The 22,830-nt window shown below is 39.7% G+C and overlaps 1 protein-coding gene across 5 annotated transcripts in view; it reads right to left on the bottom strand.

Annotated features, from left to right (window-relative positions):
- Window positions 1–7,332: 7,332 nt before the first annotated feature.
- TAFA4 (TAFA chemokine like family member 4) overlaps window positions 7,333–22,830 on the bottom strand; it is a 70,790-nt gene continuing 55,292 nt past the window's right edge. For 3 of the 5 annotated variants that reach the window (XM_032121173.1, XM_032121171.1, XM_032121176.1), the window contains exons 4-5: window positions 15,226–15,381; window positions 11,962–12,128 (exon numbers count right to left, since the gene is read on the bottom strand). In XM_032121173.1, coding sequence (XP_031977064.1) covers window positions 11,977–12,128; window positions 15,226–15,381 — 308 coding nt within the window. In that variant the 3' untranslated portion in view covers window positions 11,962–11,976. Of the gene's footprint in view, window positions 9,149–11,961; window positions 12,129–15,225; window positions 15,382–22,830 lie in introns of those variants that run through there. The other 2 variants (XM_032121174.1, XM_032121175.1) reach the window with 1 other exon arrangement.

Here is a 22,830-nt window from a genome sequence, read left to right as displayed (position 1 = left end):
CTGGGGACAGGATGGGAACAGCCCTGGCTTCTTAACTCTCACTGTCATAAGCAGTAAAGCAGAGAGGGATAGAATTGCTTTCAGACATTGATGGAAAACCTTTGGGCTCCATCATTCATACAGGATTTCTATGGAAAAAGGTGCACACCAGGATATCCGCTGCATTTAACAGCCTATCTGCATTTATTCAACCAGATTGGCACTGCTTGTGTGCCACAGCCTGCAGCTGGATCTCAAATACAATCTCTATGGCAGTACTCTGGCTAACAGCAGCACCAAATCCAGCATTCCTCTCAAGCTGGTGGCACTCTCCTACAGCCTCCTGCTTGGCCACTCCCTGAAATCAGCTGAGAGCTGAACCCTGTAGGTGCAGAACAGGACATTTATGAACTGACAGATAAAAAATATTAAAGGGCTGACTTTGTCATTCATCAAATATTGATTTGTCCTGTATCTGAGGATACAAGGAATCACACTCCACAACACAATGTGCAGTGGTAAAAAGCATTAAGAAAGGAAATAATTTATAATTTCACAGGCTATTTATTCATATGTATACATATATATAAATATACATATATATATATGAATAGCAGCTATATATATATATAGCTACTTATCAAGCAGGGAGAGCACACTTGGTAGGCTTAATAATCTCATTCTTTCATTAAAATCACCTCTAGAATCTCTGAAGCAATCCTTGAATTGAGACTCCCGTAAGGAAAAAAAATACTGTGCAGAATATTGTTGGAGAATACAGAAAACATTCCTGCCTCTTTCAGCTTGTCTCACAGAACATAATTCTGCACACCTATGGATCAGCAGATCAATGATCCAGGAACATAACTCTGTTGAAATATTCCTGATGTGGTGAGCATTAATGGCTCACAATAGGCCTACAGGGTCTCACCCATCAGTGCACCTGCAGCAATTCAGCTCTCTGTAGCATCTCTGAAACTGCCACCAGCCCATTAAACCAGAGGTCTGCAGAAGTACCTCTCCCTTAAGGAGGAGCAAAGTCTGATTTGATTTGGCAGACTCAAATAGCCTCATCAGAACTATTAACTAAAATATCTTCAAAGGTGCTTATGAGGGCTTTGGATTGTGTTGAAAACCCCACACCTTTTGCATGCCATGAATCCAGAACTCCAATGGGTAAACCAAGATCCTGTTCATGAATTCACGTCAACACAACACAGAAAAACCTCCCCACATAGCCCAGCCAGCCTTCCCCACCATCAGGGTCCTTCCCCAGAAACAGGATGTCCAAAAGGGACTGGATTTGTGCCATCACTGCTCAAGGGTACAAGGGGGAAAAGACACAACATTTAGAGTGATACCAAATCCATATTTTATAGGTTTCTCTGCAAAAATACTTACAGATATTTGCATAAAGCCTCTCTAAAATAGAAACTAAAATATTGATACATTAATCATAAATAAACATGTACCAAAAATGCAGCTCTGTAGGAAGAGTCCTGAAAGGTATTATAAAAAGCTCAAAAAGTTTCTTCTTGCCTGAACTCCAATACTCCAGATCTGTTCGTTATTAGGCCTAATTTTCAATCATGTGAAAAAAAAAAGCTTTTACTAAAAGAATGCAAATATTCCTGTGTTCCATAAAGGAAAGTTCCTTTTTTGACATGATTACCCTAATCTAATTAAAACCTGTGTTTGTCACATCTTAGAAAATTAACTGTCTTCACACAGGGCAAATGCTATCATTTCAAGAGGTCACAATAAATTACTTATAAACAAGAAAACAAAATTAATTCCTGATCTAAGCACCAAATTCTTTACAGACCTAATTAAAGAGCAAAAATCAGTATCCTGAAGTGACTCTGAGATGCCTCCCCACCTGCAGAATAGAAATCTATGTGTTTAAGGGAACAACTCAACACATTAGGGAAAGAGATGGAAAGCACCAAATGAATAATATAAAAGGTGAGAGACAGGACTTTATGCAAATGCATCATGAATATCAATGCACCCCAACACTAGAACAGTGAGTGCATCATTATTGTGGAAACTGGGGGATTGGCTTTGTTGTCATTCAACGCCAAAAATCAATGCTCAGTATCCTTCTCTCATGACAGTGTTACAATTCATAAATTATTAACTGGAGTCTTTTGTAAAAAGTTCCTGTTTACAAGGTTACTCTGTAAGTTAAAATGTTTGTTTGCCCTCAGATCTCTACTGTAAAGCATCTGTGGGTAGATTTACATGATGAAGTTGATAGATTTGTATTTTGACAGTACATCTGTCATCCTTGCTTCACGTGTCAAGAGGTCAGGTGTGCACTTGGTGTTATCAGGTGGCTCATTAATGTCCTGTGGGATGTGCTACCCTGCCTGCTTTGCTTTAAGTGACAAAAAATGTTCTTTCTAGCCCTTGCTGCAGGAATTCACATCCCCTCTGCAACTGTTTGTGTTTTCCTACTGTCAGACGATTGGGAAGGATTCTTAGCACACGAGCAGAGAGAATGCTTCTGGACACAGCACCATGTAGGGGGAAAGCTCAGTCCTTTCACACACACCCTGATCCATCTGAGGGTGCAGAGTGCCCCCATGGTCTCTTCTTTACAAGACCTGGAATACATATTTAGACACTCAGCACAGCCACATTACAACTTGCAGCATCCCTGTGTAGAAAATGCATATTAGCCAGAGCCAACAAGCCCTGGGCTCACTGCTAACCACAGACAGGCACTTGTGCTCTCTGTAGGGGTAGGACCTAATCCTCAGGCTGTGAAAGCCATGGGCTACTGTAGAATGAAGTAGTTTTCCCATTACTTTCCAAAGGCCCTGTAAAAGTTGTTGAAAGCAGCACTACATTCCTCTACTCTTCCTGCAATATTCCTCACGGATTTGCTAATGCCTCCTGCTGACTGCAGGCACATCTTCAAAAGGCAGATAGAGAACATCATTGTGCATTCATCTGGACCCGTGTGAACTCATCAGCTCCAGGAGTTCCACAGGAATCCGAGTGACAGAAGAGTTTAGTCCTGTGAATACCAGGGCTGTTTTACAAAGCACCAATTTTATTTTGTTGGGAGTTAGAGTAATGCATTTTACATTGATTTTACCACTGTAGTAGATTACTTTGTGAGCTACTTAATTCAAAGGGTAAGCAAACAGCTGACAATTTTGCTTGCAAATCACTTGTTCTAGTGAATTTTAAGCAATGGGCACATTTGCGGAAACATGGTAAAGAAAAAAATTACTGAGATTCTGTAAACTGGAAAATCACCCAGTACACGAGCTTGGGTGGATCTGCACAGTACTGTACAGCAGACAAACATATTCTGTACCTAATTCTGGGTTGTCTTTTAGGCTATTTTTCCACTGCTGTAGTGTCCATCTCTTTCTCATGGTGGCTCATGGGTGGCAGCATAGATGTTTCTTTAAGGTGCTTGAAAATTATTTTACAATTTATTGTGGCTCTCCAAGGTCTCAGCCATATGAAGGCTACAGGTTAACAGTCCTTGAAATGTCTTGAATAATGCTTTTTACCAATAACATGATGTATCTTGACTTATCTTACCCATGTCACATTGTCACTCTTCTGGCTCACTGCAAAGAGCATTTGTGGGGTTGGATGAACGTTGTCCCTCATAAATTCCTTGTCATGTCTGAGCCAACCATTCCCTCTACTCAGAACACCCAGCAGAAGTTTCTTGACTGGAAGCCATTTCTGTGAAAAACCTCTCTGACTATTCAAATTAAAAAAAAAAAAAAAAAAAAAAAGAAGAAAAAAAAAAGTACATCCACCCACAACTTTGAATTGCAAAGAACAAAAATAAGGATTCTATAGCCAAGAGCCATGAATGGGATCCCCAAACCTTCACCTGGTGAGAACACTAAAGAGCAGAAGGGATGCTGAATTACTACAATTTATACAGTTTTTGTGTAAATTCCTGTACCAACCTTCATGGCTGTATGGATTGTCATTAAGTAAACCACAACTCCAATGAGCAAACAAAACCTTTGTGTTCCTATTTCTCTGCTGGAGGACTTCAGTGCCTAAATACCAAGTATGTAAGTGGGGTCAGTTCTGCAAAATTTCACTTACAGAGAGAAAAACTTTTTATACCCCAAAATGAAGAAGTCTCTGCTAGTGCTGGACTATCCAGTGTCCCTAGGTAAGCCCTACATGGCAGATACAATGCAGGTTATGGCTGAGACAGACAACTGACAGAGTTAAGAGAGCTTTAAAAGCTGCAACCTCCACAGCAGTCTGAGGTACCTCACTTTATATCCACAAGGAAAGATGGTACCTGCATTTCAGCTAGAGCCCAGTGTCACTGCTTAACCACTCGTGATCTGACCATGCTCTGAGAGACCTTTCAAAATGGAAAACTCACATTGGCTAGAAGAGATTTGTGAATCTCTGAACTTCAGTCCTACGAAAGTGTACAAAGACCGAAGGTGCAATCGTTTTCTTCTCTGAAAGGAATGGGACAGAAGAGTGAAAACAGAGTTGATTTTCCACTAAGTCTCCCTCATGTCTGCCCCTTTTACAAGCCATTACATCTCAAAGGACCAGGAATATATCTTCATCTCCAGGACCCACCCTGGGCTGGTAAAATGCAACAGTGGCTTTTCACAGGCTTTAGCCTCCACACTCAGTGCAGCCTGCAGTGATTTTTCTGGCAACATTTCACTGACTATCATTTTGCAAAATGATTATAATAACAATATGCTACCAATAAAACATGCTACCAAAACTGCTCTTCTTTTGAGTGTGTGTAATTTCTGTGTATTAATGGGAATGTCACACTCACACACAGAGCGGGGCAGAATGGCCCCTGAAGTGTTCTTACCCAATATTAATTTCTCCTGGTGGGTGACTTTGTCCTCATAGCAATAATAAAGCTTTGGTACTTTATAAAATGCAAAAGGTCTCTTGAAGGTTGGTATGGGTTGTTATTCTAACCCACTACATCTGTGAAATTTCATCCAAATTAGAAAAATCCAGCAACTGAGACATATTCATACAATATATACATATATATGTCTAGAATACGTAGCTCGTACTCTAAAGTACAAGCTGTTAACTTTGCCCAGGCACTTTTTAGTTCATTTGTCTTTTAAAATAACTTTAACAGCAAAAGACATAAAGGAAATTATTTGGAGTTATGCTGCTTATTCATAAGGCAAAGTCATCATTTTAAAAAAAAGCTCCAAGTTTTATCAGTGTTTAGTTAATCCTGCTCTTGCAAATAGGATTCTGATCTCTCAACTAAGCACTAAGGTAACTGAAGTGAAAAATAGTACATACTTCATATTTTCAGGTTTAGGATTCTCATTTCCAGGCAGTGAGAATCCCTGCAGCCTTAAACTTCAAAAAACCACCTTCCTGAACATAACCAATATATTCCAAATTCCAAGGTGAGCAGATCCATTCTGAGTTTGTCCAGAATTATTACCCCAATGCATTGCTGAGAGACACTGTGCTGCAGAAAACAGTCCTTTAAATGACATTACTACAATGTCATGAGGTACTAATTTATCCCAAATGTTCGTTACAGGATCATCTCTATCTCAATAGATATAGAAGCATCTATTGTTATGACAGAAGTCTTAACTGTTCTCTTACCTCAGGGTCTTTTCAGTCTGTAAGCAAATTGTGAGTCTTCAAAGCCATTTTCTATCATTGTAGGTTTGTTATAAACTAACCCTTGAGAAAATTTACAGCAAGTGTAAAAAATTTATCCACTCTCTTTAGATCCAGATTTGAACAAAAATCCTTGAAGATAACAGACTTAGAGGTAAATTGAAAATGGAAAAAATCTATCATGAATTTGACTGAGTTGTAGGATGCAAGGGGAACCTTGCAGGGAGTTATATTATGAAAATTTAATTTCTAGATAAATAAAATGCCATATATCTAGTTTAATCTATATATTCAAGCATTTATTTTGATATCACAGATACTTCCTTATCTAACTGGAGAAGATAAGGATGGTGGTAAGGAAATGGCTGAGGAGTGAACAGTGGCACTTCCTGCTCAAAGTGAGACAGGATGCAGCTCCTCAGCAGTCAGACCTGGCAGTGTTCAACACTCCAGAAAACAAGCAGTGGCAGATGTCAAACAAAGCCCATAATTCTGGCAATATGTGTTCAAAAATATTCACCAAAACTGTAAGAGATGCAAAGGGGGCTATAAAGACAGGTAAAGGGGAGAAAAAAAGGACATGAAGAAGCCACAGTTATTTTATGCCTACTGAAATGTCACTGGGATGAAAAGGAAAGGCATCAGGGTCATCCTGATGAGGGACAAAAAGAACACAGTTAAGAAATAAGGTATAGGTATAATCAGGATATGAATCAGCTCAGCTTGGATATTAATATATCATCAGAGAAGTGAGCGTCTGCAATAATCTTTGTTTGAAATTGCATGGAAAGACATTGCCTCTTTTAGAGCAAGAGGATTATTCTCTGAACCAGGATAGGACAGTGTCTGTCCAAACAAAACCCTGGGCATGATGACCCACAGGATTTAGCCCCACAGAATCCTAACTGTGGGATGCAAACCGGGGTTGCTAAGAGATGGTAAGGAGTGCTGCTTACAAAAATTGCTCTTCTAGAACCAGTAGTTAAACATAAACCATTTCCAGAGAGAACACACCAAGGATCTGAGGCACTGATCTCTTCCACTAACAGAGCTGCTGGCAAAGACTTTAATTCTGCTATCTCTCAGCAGAAGGGCAGTGCTGGTGTCAGATGCCAGACAACAGCATTGGAAGCAGCAGCAATCCTCCAAAAAAAGAGAGAAGCACACATCACAGCATTTGTGCAATGAGTCAGAAAATGCTGTAAAGAGACCCAAGATCCTCTGGAACAAAGCTTCTTTAGGAATATAAAATCTCTGTCATGGGCTGGGCTTCCAGGAAGGCAAGTCACTCTTTGGGGCCGTATTTCATAATCCCATGCTACCAAATTTCCGTTGTAGTTTTCCCCCTTCCTCAGTGACAGCCAAAGCACCTTGCAGGGTCCTATTTCAGGGCATGTGACATATTGTACCCCTTTGGGGTAGGACTGAATTAGACACAAGTTTTGGTTTTGTTCTCAATTCCACCACAAATCCAGTGTATGATCACTGGAAAGTAACTTGTTTTCTTTGTATTTAGCTTCAAAAAAAGACAATTTTTCTCTCAACCTTTTTTTACCCACCTAGAACATCTCAGCAATGGTTTTAACTAAGCCTAACTGAAGAGCACTTACCAAAATAAATAAATAAATTCTAGTTATGGGTCAACACTGTACAAACAGCAAATGAAAATGATCTTCCCTGATGACGCCATGAATGTATATGCAGAGAAACAATAGAAATAGTAAAGGTAACTTTAAAATTTAATCAGAAAATCAAAACAATGGAAAAATATTGGGAATGTAGAGCTCATTAGGGCAAGCAGAGTCTATTAACTGTTCAGCTGTCTAAGCACAGAGCAGAAAATCTCGTTTGCTTATCACTGAGTACAATGACCACTATGATCCCAGCTGTAATCAAATACATAATTAAAAGTGACCTAAACCAAGGAAATCAAAATCAAAAAACACAGGGCCAAATCTTTCCACCTGGCTGAATGCTCCCACTCACTCCAGCAAATCAGAAGTTAATAATTATGACCCTGAACAGCTTCCCACCATTGATGGGATCTTTCCCATACACTAGAAAGCATATGCACAACGACCTACATTAGTACAAGACACCTTTTTTTCACTTCTCTGTCTATATAAAAATTGGATGTGCATTGTTACCCTAATATTTACATAAAGCATAAAAATGACTTCAGTCTCTGGGTCACCAGCAGTTCATCTGCACCACTGCACTTCAGTCTGCTGCAATGTCAGGGGGAACAGACCAGCTACAGCTTCACCTCTACCCACTATTCTATTTGTGAAGACTGATGACAAAAAACTCTAACAGGCAAATAAGAAAAACAGCATGAAATGCATCTACAATAATAGGGAACAATTATGTGTCTCAAAAGGAAACCACTTGGAAATTCAGTCTGTCAAGGAACTGGACATTTAATTATTATAATCATTCTAAACAAGAACTAATTCAAACTGAAGATTCACTTTTATCTAGAATTTTGCTTATGAATTTTAAGTATGTTACCTATTAGGATATAACCAAAGTTATGAAAATCCAAACAAATTATTCCCCTTCCAGTAAGCCTTCCTTATGCAGTACAAGCCTGCTTTCCTTTTTTTGAGGCATCTCAATGAATATTTCTAGCTAATGGCTAAATTCTTTTCCATATCTAGATTCAAAGAGGCAAGGAATATGTATACTTTGCTATTCCCCTAGAAAATGGATTTATTTTAGGACAAGAAAAACTATGCCTGCTTTCAAATTTTATCTCTTCCTCATGCTTTCCTGCCATCACTTATGAATGTAAAAGTTAAACTACCTAGAACTATCTAAGGAAATAAAACTAATTGCACAGCTATAACCAAAGTATGTCCTACAATAATTGCTACTGATTCTATAAGTTCCATCTTTTCACCTTCATACCAGTTTGATAGGTACTAAACCACAGTTGAAAATACACTAAGACATAATTTACTAACACGGTACCGTCAATTCACTGGGATCAGCCTTGTGTTTTTATGCTGTACTGTATGCAAGAAACACCTCAGACAAATCCATAGAATCATACAGGTTGAAAAGACCTTTGAGATCATCTGTACCAGTTCTAACACCAACATTTTCTTTCTATGATCCCCTAAGTTACATTCATGACCTAAACTCATTTAAAACAATTTACATGTCTTTGTGTCATTAAGAAAGTCTTATCCTTGGTGCACCACAAGAAGCTCAGGTGCATGCTTCCACAGATTTCAGCCAGGTCTCAGATCCTTGGGAATCCAAGGTGCATTTCAGGTAGAACCAAAGCTCCTCGTTTTTCCTTGTGAAATTATAATGTACCACTGAATAGCAAAATCCAGGTTCAGGAACAGCAGCCACAGTTGAAAGGAGAAGTGTTGTTCTTTTTCCCAACTCATTTTGCAAGTTCAAAGGATTAAGTCAATAACATTGTGACAAAAAAGTGTCTCTGTGTAACAGCCAAGGAACTGTTCCAACACGCCATGGCTCTGGGAGCAACCCGCAGCTTTAGCCTTTGCTACCGTGTTACCTGTAAAAGAAGAGGAAAGAATTACCTACACAGAACTGACCAAAAAAAGGATGATATCAGGTGCATTGTTACTGTAAAGGAACTGTGCACACGGATAGACAATGAATGAACTTGCCCCAGCCACACCTTTATACCACACAGAGAAGCAGAATCTCTATATAAATGCTAATTACACTGTTGTTTGATAGCATGGGGGGGCATTTGCTGATAAAGAAATGGCAGTGCACCATTAAATTTGCCACCATCATCTCCTGGAAATCTCCTATTTTATTTTGTTTCATATCATTTCCACCACCAGTGCCTCCAGCACAAGTGTAGGATTTACATCCCAAAGGACCATTCACAAAAACTGCTGCCCATTCCCAGGGGTCCATCTTATGGGAGGGAACCAGGGACCAGACAGCACATGGGGGAATAAATTGTTCTTGCAGCAGAAATCTCCCCCAGACAGCACAACTCCCACAGGACCCTGGAGGGGCTGTAGGGATGTGTTCATGCCTTAATGCACACACCATGGTACAAACCCAGCAGCTTTGGCTGCACAGTGACGAGGGTCCTGTTGGATTTCCTGTCCTGCAAATGGATGAGAACAGGCAGCCTGTGAGGAGGAAAGCTTTGTCAGCTCTGCTGTGCAGTGTCTAGAAGTGTCACAAAACTAAACAGACACTCAGCATAGAGAAGTTTTTATTTCTTTTCCTGAGGGAACTGATGGAAGATGCAAACTCCTCAGCTTTGCACATTTTAACAGTCCCACTCAGCCACTAACTATTCATCTAAATACTGAGTAGCGTCAGCAGTCTCCTGTGCTTCAGATATTTTAGCTACACTATTTTTACTTATTTTCATGGAGTGAAAAGATAGAGGACTTAAAGTTGATTAAATGGCATTTCCTCTTTCAGTGTATAATTAACCTGTGGAAGCTGCTGTCCCACGTAGCACTGATCCCAGGGTCTTAAAAAGCTTTAAAAATTGATTACAAATTAAAATGGTAATAAGATCATCTCTGGTGCATAACACAGAAAAAAACTGGTACGGAATGGATCTCAACTTATTGTGTTTTAGACATAAGGCAACTATTAAATTGGAAAAAATTCATGGATGTGTACACTTTCTGTAATAGTCCCAAAGGGTTTTGCTGTGCCTGATTTGAGCATCCCAGTGCTGAGACTCACAGGTGGCTGAGCAGTTTGGGCTACTGGTCTGACAGTTCAAATAGTTCTCTTTGTGTAAGATTTTAATAACACACTTAAGAAATATTTTGTTTATTGATCTGAAACAAATCTTTGGCTCACTCGCAAAATAAAAATATAAGTTACATCATACTTCCCTTTTCCCTGTGACAAAGGAAATTGTCTTTCCATTCTATTTTCCTTACAACTGTTCATAGGAAGGAGGCAGCTGCATGAATGAGGATTTGACACCTCCAGCCTTCAGTCATCAGTGCCAACATAAAAGTCTTTGTTCTGCCCCCCATCCTTTGAGTATCTGTCGAAAGCATCGAGGATAATTAACCCTCACTCAAGAATAATTAACCTGACTCACTCTTCTCCAATAAGGTCCTTGTGGTATAAGTTGCCAGCTCTCTCCTGGTATGTCCAGAGATGAAGCTGTCTTATACAATTTCTAGAACTCCTAATTCACCAGTCTCACCCTTCAGTGTGATGCTACTCCTTATCCACAAATGAGTAGTTAAAAGTCAACACTGGGAAAAAATTGAAAGGCTGAGGGTAATCTTTATCTTGCAATAACTGAGTCCCAGTTATCCACATTGATTCCAGAGTTTGCAGGCCAAATTCCAGGTGTAGTGTGCACCACAGGAGAACAGCAGGACCCAGGCACGTTACAGACTGCATCTTTGGCACTTAAATAACACTGGCCATAGAATCATAGAAAGGTTTGGGCTGAAAATGTTCTTAAAGGTCTTCTACTTCCAACCCCTCTGCCACTTCCTCTGTGCCACTATGCAATGTCTACAGACCACCAGTATCACACCACAGCTTCCCAAAACATCCAGTTTCCTCTCATCCATCCAGAAGTTAGTGCAGTTTTCACTCCTCAGAACAGCCTTTACTAAACAACATTTGGTGACAATATTGCTTATTAACTTAGACTGTAACCTAATGAACAACATTCTTTCCCAGCTAGAAGAGGCTGTAAAGGGAAAAGCTGAGCATATGTCTCCCCTTGCTATTGCCTGCTAAAGACTCCTGGTTTATGATGCATTTAGACATGCAGTTTGCTGTGACTTGTTGAACTTCAATGCACTGAACTCATTTTAAATTGCCAAGCAGACAGAGGACATGATATTTTCTCTCCATTAATTACGAAATTGAATGGAATAGCAAAGTTTTGGTTTAAAAAAAATCAGGCCAGCTACAGAGTGGTCTGTAATTAGAAATATTCTGAACCAACCTGATTTCCAGTGATGTTCAGTGTGGCACAGTGGCATCAGTGCAGGTTCCCAACAACTCCCAAGCCAGGCTGGTACTTTCAAAAGTTAAAAGGGCTTTCTAGCATAGGAATCTAACTTTATGTGACACTGGTAAAGATCTCGGATCCCTGTACTCACTCTGCAAATTGAAGAATTGGTCCTGGAACATGATTATCCCTCTAGCACTGAGCACAAGGATAGTTTCTTTGGGTCACTGAGGACTGAATCAGGACCATTTTCAGTTTGACTGCAGGAGTGAAGGGGCAGTTCTGACCCAATATTTTCCCCTCTGAGAACAACTACATTAATCACAGCTTTCCTAAGCATTGAGAAGGCCAGGACTGGTGCTCACACCCACAGACACAATGCAGTAAGAACAATCAGCAGACTGGCACCTTTAAATACAGGTGATCTCTGTACTTGCCTTTGTGGTTTTGACTTTATTTCCACTGCTGCAAGACCAACCTGAATAGTCTGGTAGTACTTTACAGTCCTCTCCATCCAAACAGGGGTTCATATGACACCACCACTTCTGCAGGACAATGGAAGCTAGAGAATAGAAACAGGAAAGATAAACTATAAAATACCTTTTTTATGACTGTTGGTTTTTTGCAGGGAAGTTGTCTGTGCCATGTTCGATTGGCTGATTTCAAAAACATAAAACCAGCAATTGCTGGTTTAATAGTGAATTACATGGAGTATGTTTGAGGTAAAACGTGGCTAAACACTTCACCAGCCCTCAGAAGGGTAAATGCTGCATGCAAATAGTGAAGACAGGCAGGCACCACCAGAGACTGACTCCGACATTTCAATTGACCTCTGGAAGGGCCTTTCCATCTCCACTGACTACAAAAATGACTTGCCTACTTCATTTGCATGCTTCAGTCAAGTACCTGCTGTAAGGTGGAATGAAGCATAGGCTTCTTGTTTAGCCCAGCTATGCATATGGGAGACTGGACAGAGAAATGACAGTTCCTTCCTTCACTGGGTGAGAAAATAGAATTGCACAGAGATGTAAACCCGTGAGGTCTGTCAGCAAATACTGCAGGTAAGAGTGGGGAGACCTCTGGCAAGCATTAGAATATCAACTAAAAATCTCCTTGCAGTTACAGTGCCACTTTCGTAATATGTTTTGGAAAACCACAGTTGTACACCCTAACCGGGCAAATTTATTAATTTTCTACCCTTAAGCCAATTTCTATTAAGACCATGACTATTATTTTTAGAAATGTAGTCATGGCTTTATAAACCTGCTGTTAACAACAGCACAAATATCTGCATGCATTTCTCAGTTTTACATTGTTCATGGCACTCATCAAATCCCAGAAAATGATTATGAAATATATCAGTACACAATCCTACATAATCTATATTGGATTTCAAAAAAAAATATGGCTTAAAATGTTGATTCAGCTAGTCTGCATTATGCACAAACTATTGAATTGCATGCTTTAAAAGATAACACATTCAGAAGAGATGAACAAAAATAATGGAGTCTACTTCTTGCAAAACACTTTTTTCCTTTTAATTTCAAGATATATTTGTTCTTCTGCAACCTTTAAATTAGGGTGTCAAGCAGGCAAGCTGACATCAGGATATTGCTGAAATGTTCATTCAATTACTTTTGTTTTGTACTTTTACTGAAAAACATTGTGAAAAAATACACTTCTGGAACATCAGTTTGGCTTTTATAATCTAATCTTTCAGTCTTACAACATTGCAAAATAAATGTATGAACTTTCACCAGCCATATGGGTCTCAGATCATTTGCATTGGTACTGATTGATTGTGGACATCAGTGTGGACAAAAAATGGATGAAACCTGACGGTGCTTCCTGGGAGGTGAGAGATCATTTCTGATGAGATCGCTAAGGATGGAGTGAAAAACACACAGAGGAGATGACAGCACCCAACAGGGGTCCTGGCACAGAGGAAAACAGGCAAAATAAGGGAGTAGGGGATGAAAGGAGGCACCATGACCCTTCCTGGAGTGGGAATGAACAATGGCAAGCTACAGGTCTGCTGGGCCAAGTAGGGCTGGGTGATTCAAGAAAAAACACCAGGTACCAACCACGGCAGTGATCAACAGCAGAGAGAATTGCTGCCCTGGTGCAAATGATCACCACTACTGGACAAGGTCTGAAGTTCAATGACAATAAAAAACAGCGACAAGCCAATTGCTTTATAAAATCTTTTTTTATTTTATTTGGAAAAGTAACTCTATGCTTTGGGTGTATCCTTCCCTTTAAACTCAGGACAAATTACAGGCAAATTAAACAAGCCTGCATTCAGGACAAAGGTGCTGGAAAAAGACCCTAAATGTCTGTATCAGTCTGTAACATGCAATTCAAAACTCAAACTGTTTCTTGCTTTCACAGTGTAGGAGTCTACTGAAGGGTGTGTATAGAGTAGGAGAAAACATCTAATCCTGAGGCTAAGAAGAGAGTTACAGTTTCTGTGCTACAGCAACTCACTGTAGTCTCAAATGCTTGCAAAAATAAGCAAAGCCTGCTAAAGCATTACCCTAAGGAGTGAGGGGGAATCAAAGGCTTCCACTTTAAAAGTCAAAATCTTACGTTCATAATATTTTGTTGCACTTAATTCAACTATACTTGAAGAAAAAGCAGCTATTAAATTCCTTCAGCAACTATTGACTGAATCAAGCTTCTATAGTATTTGTATATTTCTGCCATGGAATAACAGTGTCACCTTTGCAGTCTCTAAGTGAGTTTAAAATTCTGCCTGACTTCTATTATCTGCTATATGTAAAAGTACTTCTGCTGTTTGATGTGTCACTGAAAAATACAGAAGATACTTCTGATGTAACAAAACTCCCTAAGAAATTGCACAGTTAAATTTGACTGTATTGCTGAATTACAAAGCATAAAAACACTAGGCATCTAAAAAATTAAAAATAAAAATCTACTTTCTTAAATATCTGTTTTGACAGCTTCATAATAGGTAAAATAACCTCAAAAAAGAGATTCACATGTATTTAGAGATTTATGTCTGACACTAAATATTTCTGAATATTAGATTAGAATTGGACTTTGAAGTTTTTGTTTTATATTAGAGTGAACCTGTTGCAATTTTAGATGCAAAACAATGAAAACAGAATCTTGCTTATGAATTAATGAAATTAGGGATTTTTGGTAACTTTAAGATTAAAAAAAAGTCTGTCTTGGAGTAGATGTACTAATTTAACAAGAGCAGCAACTTCTACAAGAAATAGGCACATTAAATGGTGAAACATTGATCTAGAGAACTGGCCTCCACTCTTAAGGGTGCATTTATTATCCAGTGAATTTTTAGCCAAGCTACTAAGTCTTAAGACATCTGGAAGAGTTAATATCATAAGCCTGAATCTCTTGGCTTACACTGTTTTCAAACTAGTTTTAGAGGAGAATTCTTGCGTGAAGAAATTAAGAAGTTTTATTGGCACAGACATGAAATGGACGAGTACATATATTAAGAGGATTAATTACACCAAGATTTATGCACTGAATCATTATCATCAATGCACAGAGATGTTTCCAAAATTAACAAAAAGAAGGATTACGCTTTTGAGGCAGTGGGAAGTCAAACATCAAGGAGACTCAACTTCTCAAACAATCTTAATGAGCCACGAGCGAGCAGAGCCTCTCACCTTCCACGCACGAGGGCTGTGCCCGTGTGGTGCCGGCCACCTGCCCCGGGAAGCAGGAGCACTTCACTGTCTGGGAGCGTTCCTCAATCCGGTTCTTGTTGCAGCACCGGTGCACGGCCACGACTTCACACGTCCCTTGCTTCACTTGGTGCTGGCCTAATAATTCCAGAGGTAAGGGGTGGAGAGAAAAACACATCAGAAAGCCTTTCTTTAAGAAAAATTCTTAAGTAAGAGCTGGTTTGTGCAGTCCTACTACAGGATACTGAATCTCCCCAAGCCAGCTTAAATCCCAGGAATGCAAAGAAGCAAAGCATCTTGTAGGATCTGGCTCATTCCCTAAGTTTATATACTATTCTTACTAATAAAATTAGTTATCATAAGTAAATTTTTCAATCTTTCTTCCCTCACCCTTACAAAGCCATAGGGAGAAGAGCAGGTTGGAGTATTCAGTTAGATGATGAGGGCAAAAAGGCAGACAGAGCACAGCCCTCTTCCTTTGCCTTCCTGTCTTCCATTACGTTTTATTTGATTCTTTCCCTTCATAAATGGACACAACAGACAGGATAATATTTAGTACAAGAGAAACATCTTAAATAGCAGGGAAACTTTTTAACACAACAACGTGTAAGCACTGCTTGCTGTCTGTCATTGCAGGCAGGCTGAGAACAAGGTGGGCTGAGAAGCTGTCATGGATAGTCAAGCTTTGTCCAAAAGAAAAAACCCACACCCAAACTGTACGGATTTCTTCAGTTCCCTCCCAGACCATTCTGAACAAACCTCTGGTAAATATTCTGTCCTCTTGCTTTCCTTAAAGTTCTCTCTTCCCTATTTCTCCAAGTTTATTTTCCCCTCCCTTTCCCTTCTTCCCTCTTGCCTTCACATCTTGCCTCACTGCTCCTTGCAGCTGATCATTTTCCTCTGCTGCCAAACTTCCTCTCCATCCTACCTAAACCTTTTCTCAGAAACTCCATTTCTCAAGCCCCTCACCTCTTTGCATAAGTCATTTCCATGTCCTCACTTTCCTGAACAGCCTTCAAGTGCTTCATCGTGCATTTTTCCTGTCTTATTTAGAGTAGAGCCTTGGATGGCTCTTATCTGTGTCTGTAAAGCACCTTGTAAATTAACAGCACTACAGAGCAGGGTGAGTTATTTCATAAGTGAGCAAGACAGAGAGACAACACTGAGAGTAATAAAAATAGTCACCATCAAAGCAGCACAGGCTGCTGGTACGAGAAGAGAGACAGCACAGATATTGGTCTAGGTGTGGCTGATATCAAAGGCACAGAGAATAAAGAAATATAGGGGGAGGGGTGAGAACGCTCCACAAGCAGACAATCCTCCAAGTGGCAAACCTGAGAATTATCCTGCTTCCTCCTCACTCCATGTTTGGGGGGTTTTGTTTGGATATTTTGGGCTGGTTTGGGGTTTTTTTTTTTGTTTTTTACAGTATCTGCTGCTAACTAACATCGGGCACACTTTTACAAATGAAATCTTATTGAGGGATTAACATCACTGTATTTTTGTGTGGAAAATGTTATGACTTGATTAGACGTGAAATCTTAGACTTCAAAAAGAGTTAGCAATGCAATTTAAGCTTCTGTGGGGGGATTTAAAAAAAAGAGTATTAAATACATACATATAACTTTTAAAAAAAGTTTGCTTGGCAGTATTCCTTGCTCTGTGTGTTTTGGTTTCACAAGTATTTCAAGCACAGCTGAAATACTTGTGAAAACACTTGGCTGCCTGAGTTTTGTTGCCAAATTTGTATTCCTAACAACCTCAGTGGACAAGAAACTATGCATATTCAATCTTGGAGTGGAAATGTAGTGTTCTACTTGAGCACTCAACTTTTTAAAAAATTATATATACAGACTTTTTTTTTTTTTTCCCCCCCTGAGGACAAAGCTACACTACTTTTAAGCAAAATGTGCTACAGCAGAAAAGCGCATAAGGTATTTTACAACAAGTCGGCAAAATGCTGAAGATAACATAAAAGTACCTTACAGAGCCACTGTAATAAGTTTATTGGCAGACTGTGACTTTTCATGAAGTACCTAATACCCATATAGTAATAAACATGGAAAAAAATGAAAACAGCTACTAGTCAGGAGGACAGCAGCTTCTCCGTAAGTCAATATGGAAAACAAACGCACAAAAGAGAAAGTAAGTTTGCCACTTCATCCCAAAGTATTGTTCCTGAAAATGCTTGGAGATAGTAAGATGGCAAAAGTTCTGACAGAAAAGATTTTGTAAGATGAGATTGTTAATTTAAGAGAGGCTGTTAATTTAATGAGGTTGCTAATTTTATTTATTAAATAAATTCAATATTTATTTAATTATCTGTTTATTAGTGCTACAGCTTGAATCAAAACTCTTTGGGGTAAATAGGAGAAAATTTCCATTGGTTTCCTACAGTGTCCACTGTGGTGGTCCTGCATTCACTGGAATCAACAGCAAAGTTTCTATTCACTTCAGGAGAGCAAGGTCAGAGTCTGGTTTGTCTCTTGAGAATGAGGTTTTATAAGGGAAGCAATAAAAAGCAAAAATTTTGAACTGCTCAGGCCACATATTTGTGTTTGCCATGTATCTCATCTGAAAGACCAAGTGGCCAGGTCTTGTCTTTAGTTAAAGTCACTATTCACCAGACATCAGATGCTGAGATAAGAGAACCTTTTTTCCAGAAGGTACATCATAAGGATCCAGCTCCAATTATCAATATGTGGCTTCAGGGATATCTATTTTCCAGTTCAAATCCTACTTCCTTTAGGTGAACAGTCCTGTTAAGCCAATACCAAAGGAAATCAAACACGCTGGCCCTGAGCATACAGCCCCAAAAACCTTGGGCTCTTTCAATTATCTTGTTTGACTTTTAAAGCAGTGACAGTGCTGCCCTGAAGTGCCAGGAGTCAACAGACACACTGCTGTTTGCAGAAGGCAAAATTAAGTTACCTCATGAAAGCAGCCCTTGGTTTAGGAGCTGTTTTACTGTCACATTCCTGGTTTTCCTCCACAAGCAGGTAAGGGAAGGTGTCCCTTCTTCATCTCCTGGGAGGAGTGGGATGCCCAGGTTTGAAAGCACCACTGGCACACAAGGAAAGGCAGCACTCGCCTCCCTTGTCCCTAATGCATGTACTCCCTCATGGAGTACAACAGTGGAGGCACTAAAAAGCCACAGACATCTGCATGCATCATTTGTATTAATTGGATTGCCCTGGTAATAGTCTTTCCCCTCCTACATGTTCATGTTGATATTTCCTCCTGCTTGTTCACACACATCCTGACACTTTTTATGCTGTTGAACACCGTATGAATTTCTCCTTAGTATTCAGACACATCTGTGAGCAGGTGCTGAACAAATGCTGAGGGCTAACATGGTGCCTTTTGGTCCTGTTTTTGCCAGTGTTCAGCAATCTAGAGGATAAACACTCATTTGCAGAGCAGCTTTCAGATTTAAGAAAACTCACAGAAAATCTTAATCAACCCTAACTCAGTCTATTCCTCCCTAGATCTATTGAAACCTGTTGTATCTGCATTCAGGTGCCCAACAGCAGCAAAAAGAAAGAATATAAGAATTCTCTCCTTCATGTTTTAACATTCATCTTGCACTAAATAAACCTTCATCTCAGGTTTAAAGTACACTTAACGTGCAGCTGAGATTATACTGACAGAATCACTCAAGAAACACCTTAAAATATTTTATAATCGATGGATTCTCTGGAAGCCAAATCATTAGAGGAGCAGGGACTGAAGTGTTTTTAAAATGTGAAGACCACAGTAAGTGAATTCTATGCTGGACACATCAGGAAAACCATTTCAGGGAGAAATGCAGTGAGAGAGAGGGAGAAAGGCTGTGAAGAGCAAAGCCCATAAATTCATAGCTCATCACCTGTAAACCTATTCAGATCTACAGCTTAAGGGCTGCCAGTATTTGCAGTTGAAATTCAGTTACATCGTCACTTTTAAATAAGAAAACTCTCCAAAGGAAGAAACATTTTATCAGCAACATCACCACAGAAAGGTCTCTGTCACAGAAATCCTTCTGCATGTTGAAGGGAGAGCATGGGTCAGCCAGGGACAGTGGAGGACAGGGGATGAGTGTTGAAAACCTTGTGGCTCTGTGTTTCCTCTGGTCAGGAGTTTGGCACGTGTGTTGTTATCCATATCCTAATTTCCTTAGAGCTCTGCTTCCCTGGAAGCACCAGTGCTGTTCCAGCTCACTAAGGACTCTATCTCTCAGTACAGGGCACAGACACAATGGGACAGGGCTCCCTAATGGAAGCAACCTCCAGGATACTCCCTGCTATGAATTTTGCTGCCTTCCAAAATGAGACACCTACAGATAACAACAGCCCTCAGGTGCCCAAGCCCAGAATGCTTCTTAAAGACCTCATGAAATGGCCACATGAAGATTCTGTGACCACTTATTTGTTATCTGTAGGATTTTCATCCCAGAAAAAGGTGCTGTGCAGAGCTGCAAGACAGCCCCCAGGGATTTCAGAGAACACAGACATCATCTCTGAAGAACAAGAAAGTACTAACCAGGAAGTTATTAGGCTTAGACATTACAAGCCAGCACAAGTGTTGTAAATGGAGTTGACTCAATAATCACCATTGAACTGTTTATTCTCAGTAGTACTCTTAATATTCTCAGTACTATTCTTAATACTTTTTTTCAACAAAAATATTTGACTAGACCTTATTTTCACATTCTTAATAGGAGTCAGAGGGCAGATACTCAATTAATACTTCTAAAACTCTTTGAAATGCTCAAAAAAAAAGAGGGAAATATAATTATTGTTAATAAAATATCAAACATCATAGTGATGCACTTCAAAACCAGAAGGAACATATCAAAGAAAGAAGGAGGCTTTCAGAAGGTTGCTAACCAATTTTGTCCACATCCATTTCATCTCTGTGACTAATTCTGATCACTCCCAGGGAGTGCTGTCACAGTGCAATATACATGCAGGCAGCATGCCTCTATCAGAAATCCTGAACAACCTCCTCTTTTTTCTAATTTCTTAGCTAAGAAACATAAGGAAAAGACAAATGTGAAGAGAGTTTTTATCTCTGTTTCATAAGCTGCCACCTCTGATGAAGAGAGCTACTATGCTGTGGAGAGCAGCAAATCTGGAGTAGGATGAGTCCAGCTCAGCACATTCCTCAGAAAGCCTCAAAACCAGCGAGCTTGGTCTGCACAAAATCAACTGCATCATTTATTTAAAGGGTGAGAGGATGGATGTCAATAGGAGGATGAACAGCTATGGAACTAAATATTACAGACAACATTAAGAGAAACAAATGAGTTTAGAAGTCGGCACTGATGCTATCTGGAAGAGGAAAGCACTTTAAGAAGCTTGGTGCCAGTTCATCATCTGCCTTCATGTCATGCTGACTTTTGCTTACAAATACATGAGCATGGGAAGCACACACCGAAAGTCAAATATTGTTAGAAAAACACAAATATTAGAGGAAACAACTCTTGCTATTTTTCATATTCTTTGTCACACATATTTACAAGAACCAATCCAGCTCACAGGGCAGGAGTTTTGAGGAGTAAAAGTGGAAAAGGGGTATTTCTAAAGATGGGAATTCTTCTCAAGAAAAGAAGATAAAAGTCACTTGGAAAGTAAAATGTACACACCATGTTAGAGGCTGAGAATAACAGCAGAGCTTTTTCTCTACTACCATTCCATCTGGATCAGATTTTTTTCATAATTTCACATTCATGTCACAAGGTTCTGTCTTAGATGCTCTCCTCCCTCGAGGATATACAGTATATTTTTTTATATATATATATATATATACACACACACACATATATATATATATATTCCCCACTTTCTCAGAAATTGTCTCTGAATATACAAATCAGTCCAGTTCCACTTTTAAGTTCAATCTTTTCACTTATGGGCAGTAAGGGAGTGTTCAGAGAGAGTCCAGAACTGCCACAAAAGCCCAGTTCAGCTGTTCTAGGAATAAATAGACAAGAAATATCTTCCCATAATCACCTGCCCATGATAGTAGGCAAAGTAAGATGTAACACACACAAAAAACCCAAACATAAACAAAAAGGGAAAAAGGAACCCTTTTTTGCTAGCCATTACTCTTACAATCCTCAAACACATGGCAGGATTGTGATTCCTAGTACTAATATCTCTAAGAAAAAAAGGAAGCAAAGATACAACCATCTTCCAGGTGTAGGAATAGAGGTTGGAGCTTCCACAACGTGTAGACTTCAAACAACAAAGATTTTCCCACAGCCCATAAAGTTACAGACTTTGTTCCAATCAAGACATTTATGCTTTTCTCCTTGTGGAAAACAGAAGTGTGCTATATGCAAAATCACAATCAGGATTTTATCTGGGGAACCAGGGGACCAGTCCTGAAGCACTTTAACTCGTTTCAGGTGAGACATGACACCTGGGGTAAAAAAACCAGCTCTCAAAACAAGCAACTGAGTAGGGAGGAACACCAGGTAGGTGTAGCTATATATTTGAGAATAGGTGAGTGACCTCAAACCCTGATAATAAGACCCAAAGAGTTAATGAAATCAAAAGCATAACCCTTCAGAGCAGGTGGAGGAATATGCTGACACAGCTGTAGAGAAACATGTAAGAGAGTGAATTCTGTGGTGATTGTCAGAGGTCACATCCATATGGAGATTAAAGTCCTCTGGAATAAGTAGCACAGGTGACATTAGATCAGACACAAGCACAGAGACTTCTCCAAGGAACAAAGCATTAAATCTGAGTTGTCGATAAATCAAAACAACTCAGGTGCTGTAAATGTGGGGGCAGGAGGGAAAAGCTGCTGCAAATGGAAAGGTGGATGAAGGGTGACCTGGAAGCAAAAACAAATTAAAACATGAGTGTCTCTGTCTGCCAGGGTGCTCGCTGGAGTCAGTCAATAAGGACTGCTGCCTTTCAGCTGGGCACCAATATTCATCCTTGTTCAAGCACACACATCACTTGTACAGATGGAATCCAGGAACGTAAAACCTCATAAGGCACCTCGGAGTAAAGCAGGGCTAATCATTTCCTGCAGGGAGCTTCCTGCTGTGGGGCTATTTTAGGTGACACAGAGGAGAAAATGCAAAGGAAAGATTTGGTTTTCAATCATAACTTGTAGCAAATGAGCAACATTGTGCTCTGTAATATAGAAGTATTTCCCAGGTGTCCCATTAACATTCACTCTTGCTATTACATGCAGACCACTATTTTTCTCTCATTTGTTTCTTCCTTCACAAATTTATCATGAGAGAAAGGGAAAGAGAATGAAACCAGTTCCCTAGAGAGATTTCTGCTTGCCTGAAGAAAGCAGGTACACACATCCATATAGGGCAGGCTTATGGTTACTCACCACTTTGTGAGCAAAAATTAAATTTTCTGCCTCAATTTTGAGAGCTGATTTCCTCTCAAAACAGGGTTGTTCTTGCCATAGGAAAGCAAAAATAGCATATTTGGGACCACAAACCAGGAAAGGCTGTCCCATCCACATCAATGATGAAGCCATCCTGATCAAGGTGTCACTAACACAGCCCTTGTAGGCACCAGGAGCTCACTGCCATCTGCAGCTGCTCTCCACACCCAGTCTCAGGGCTGT

This window comes from Corvus moneduloides, chromosome 11 (genome assembly GCF_009650955.1).
Source record: "Corvus moneduloides isolate bCorMon1 chromosome 11, bCorMon1.pri, whole genome shotgun sequence".
Classification (NCBI taxonomy): Eukaryota; Metazoa; Chordata; class Aves; order Passeriformes; family Corvidae; genus Corvus; species Corvus moneduloides.
The sequence above is the reverse complement of the archived record's forward strand: the minus strand, read 5'-3'. Positions and strand labels throughout refer to the sequence as shown.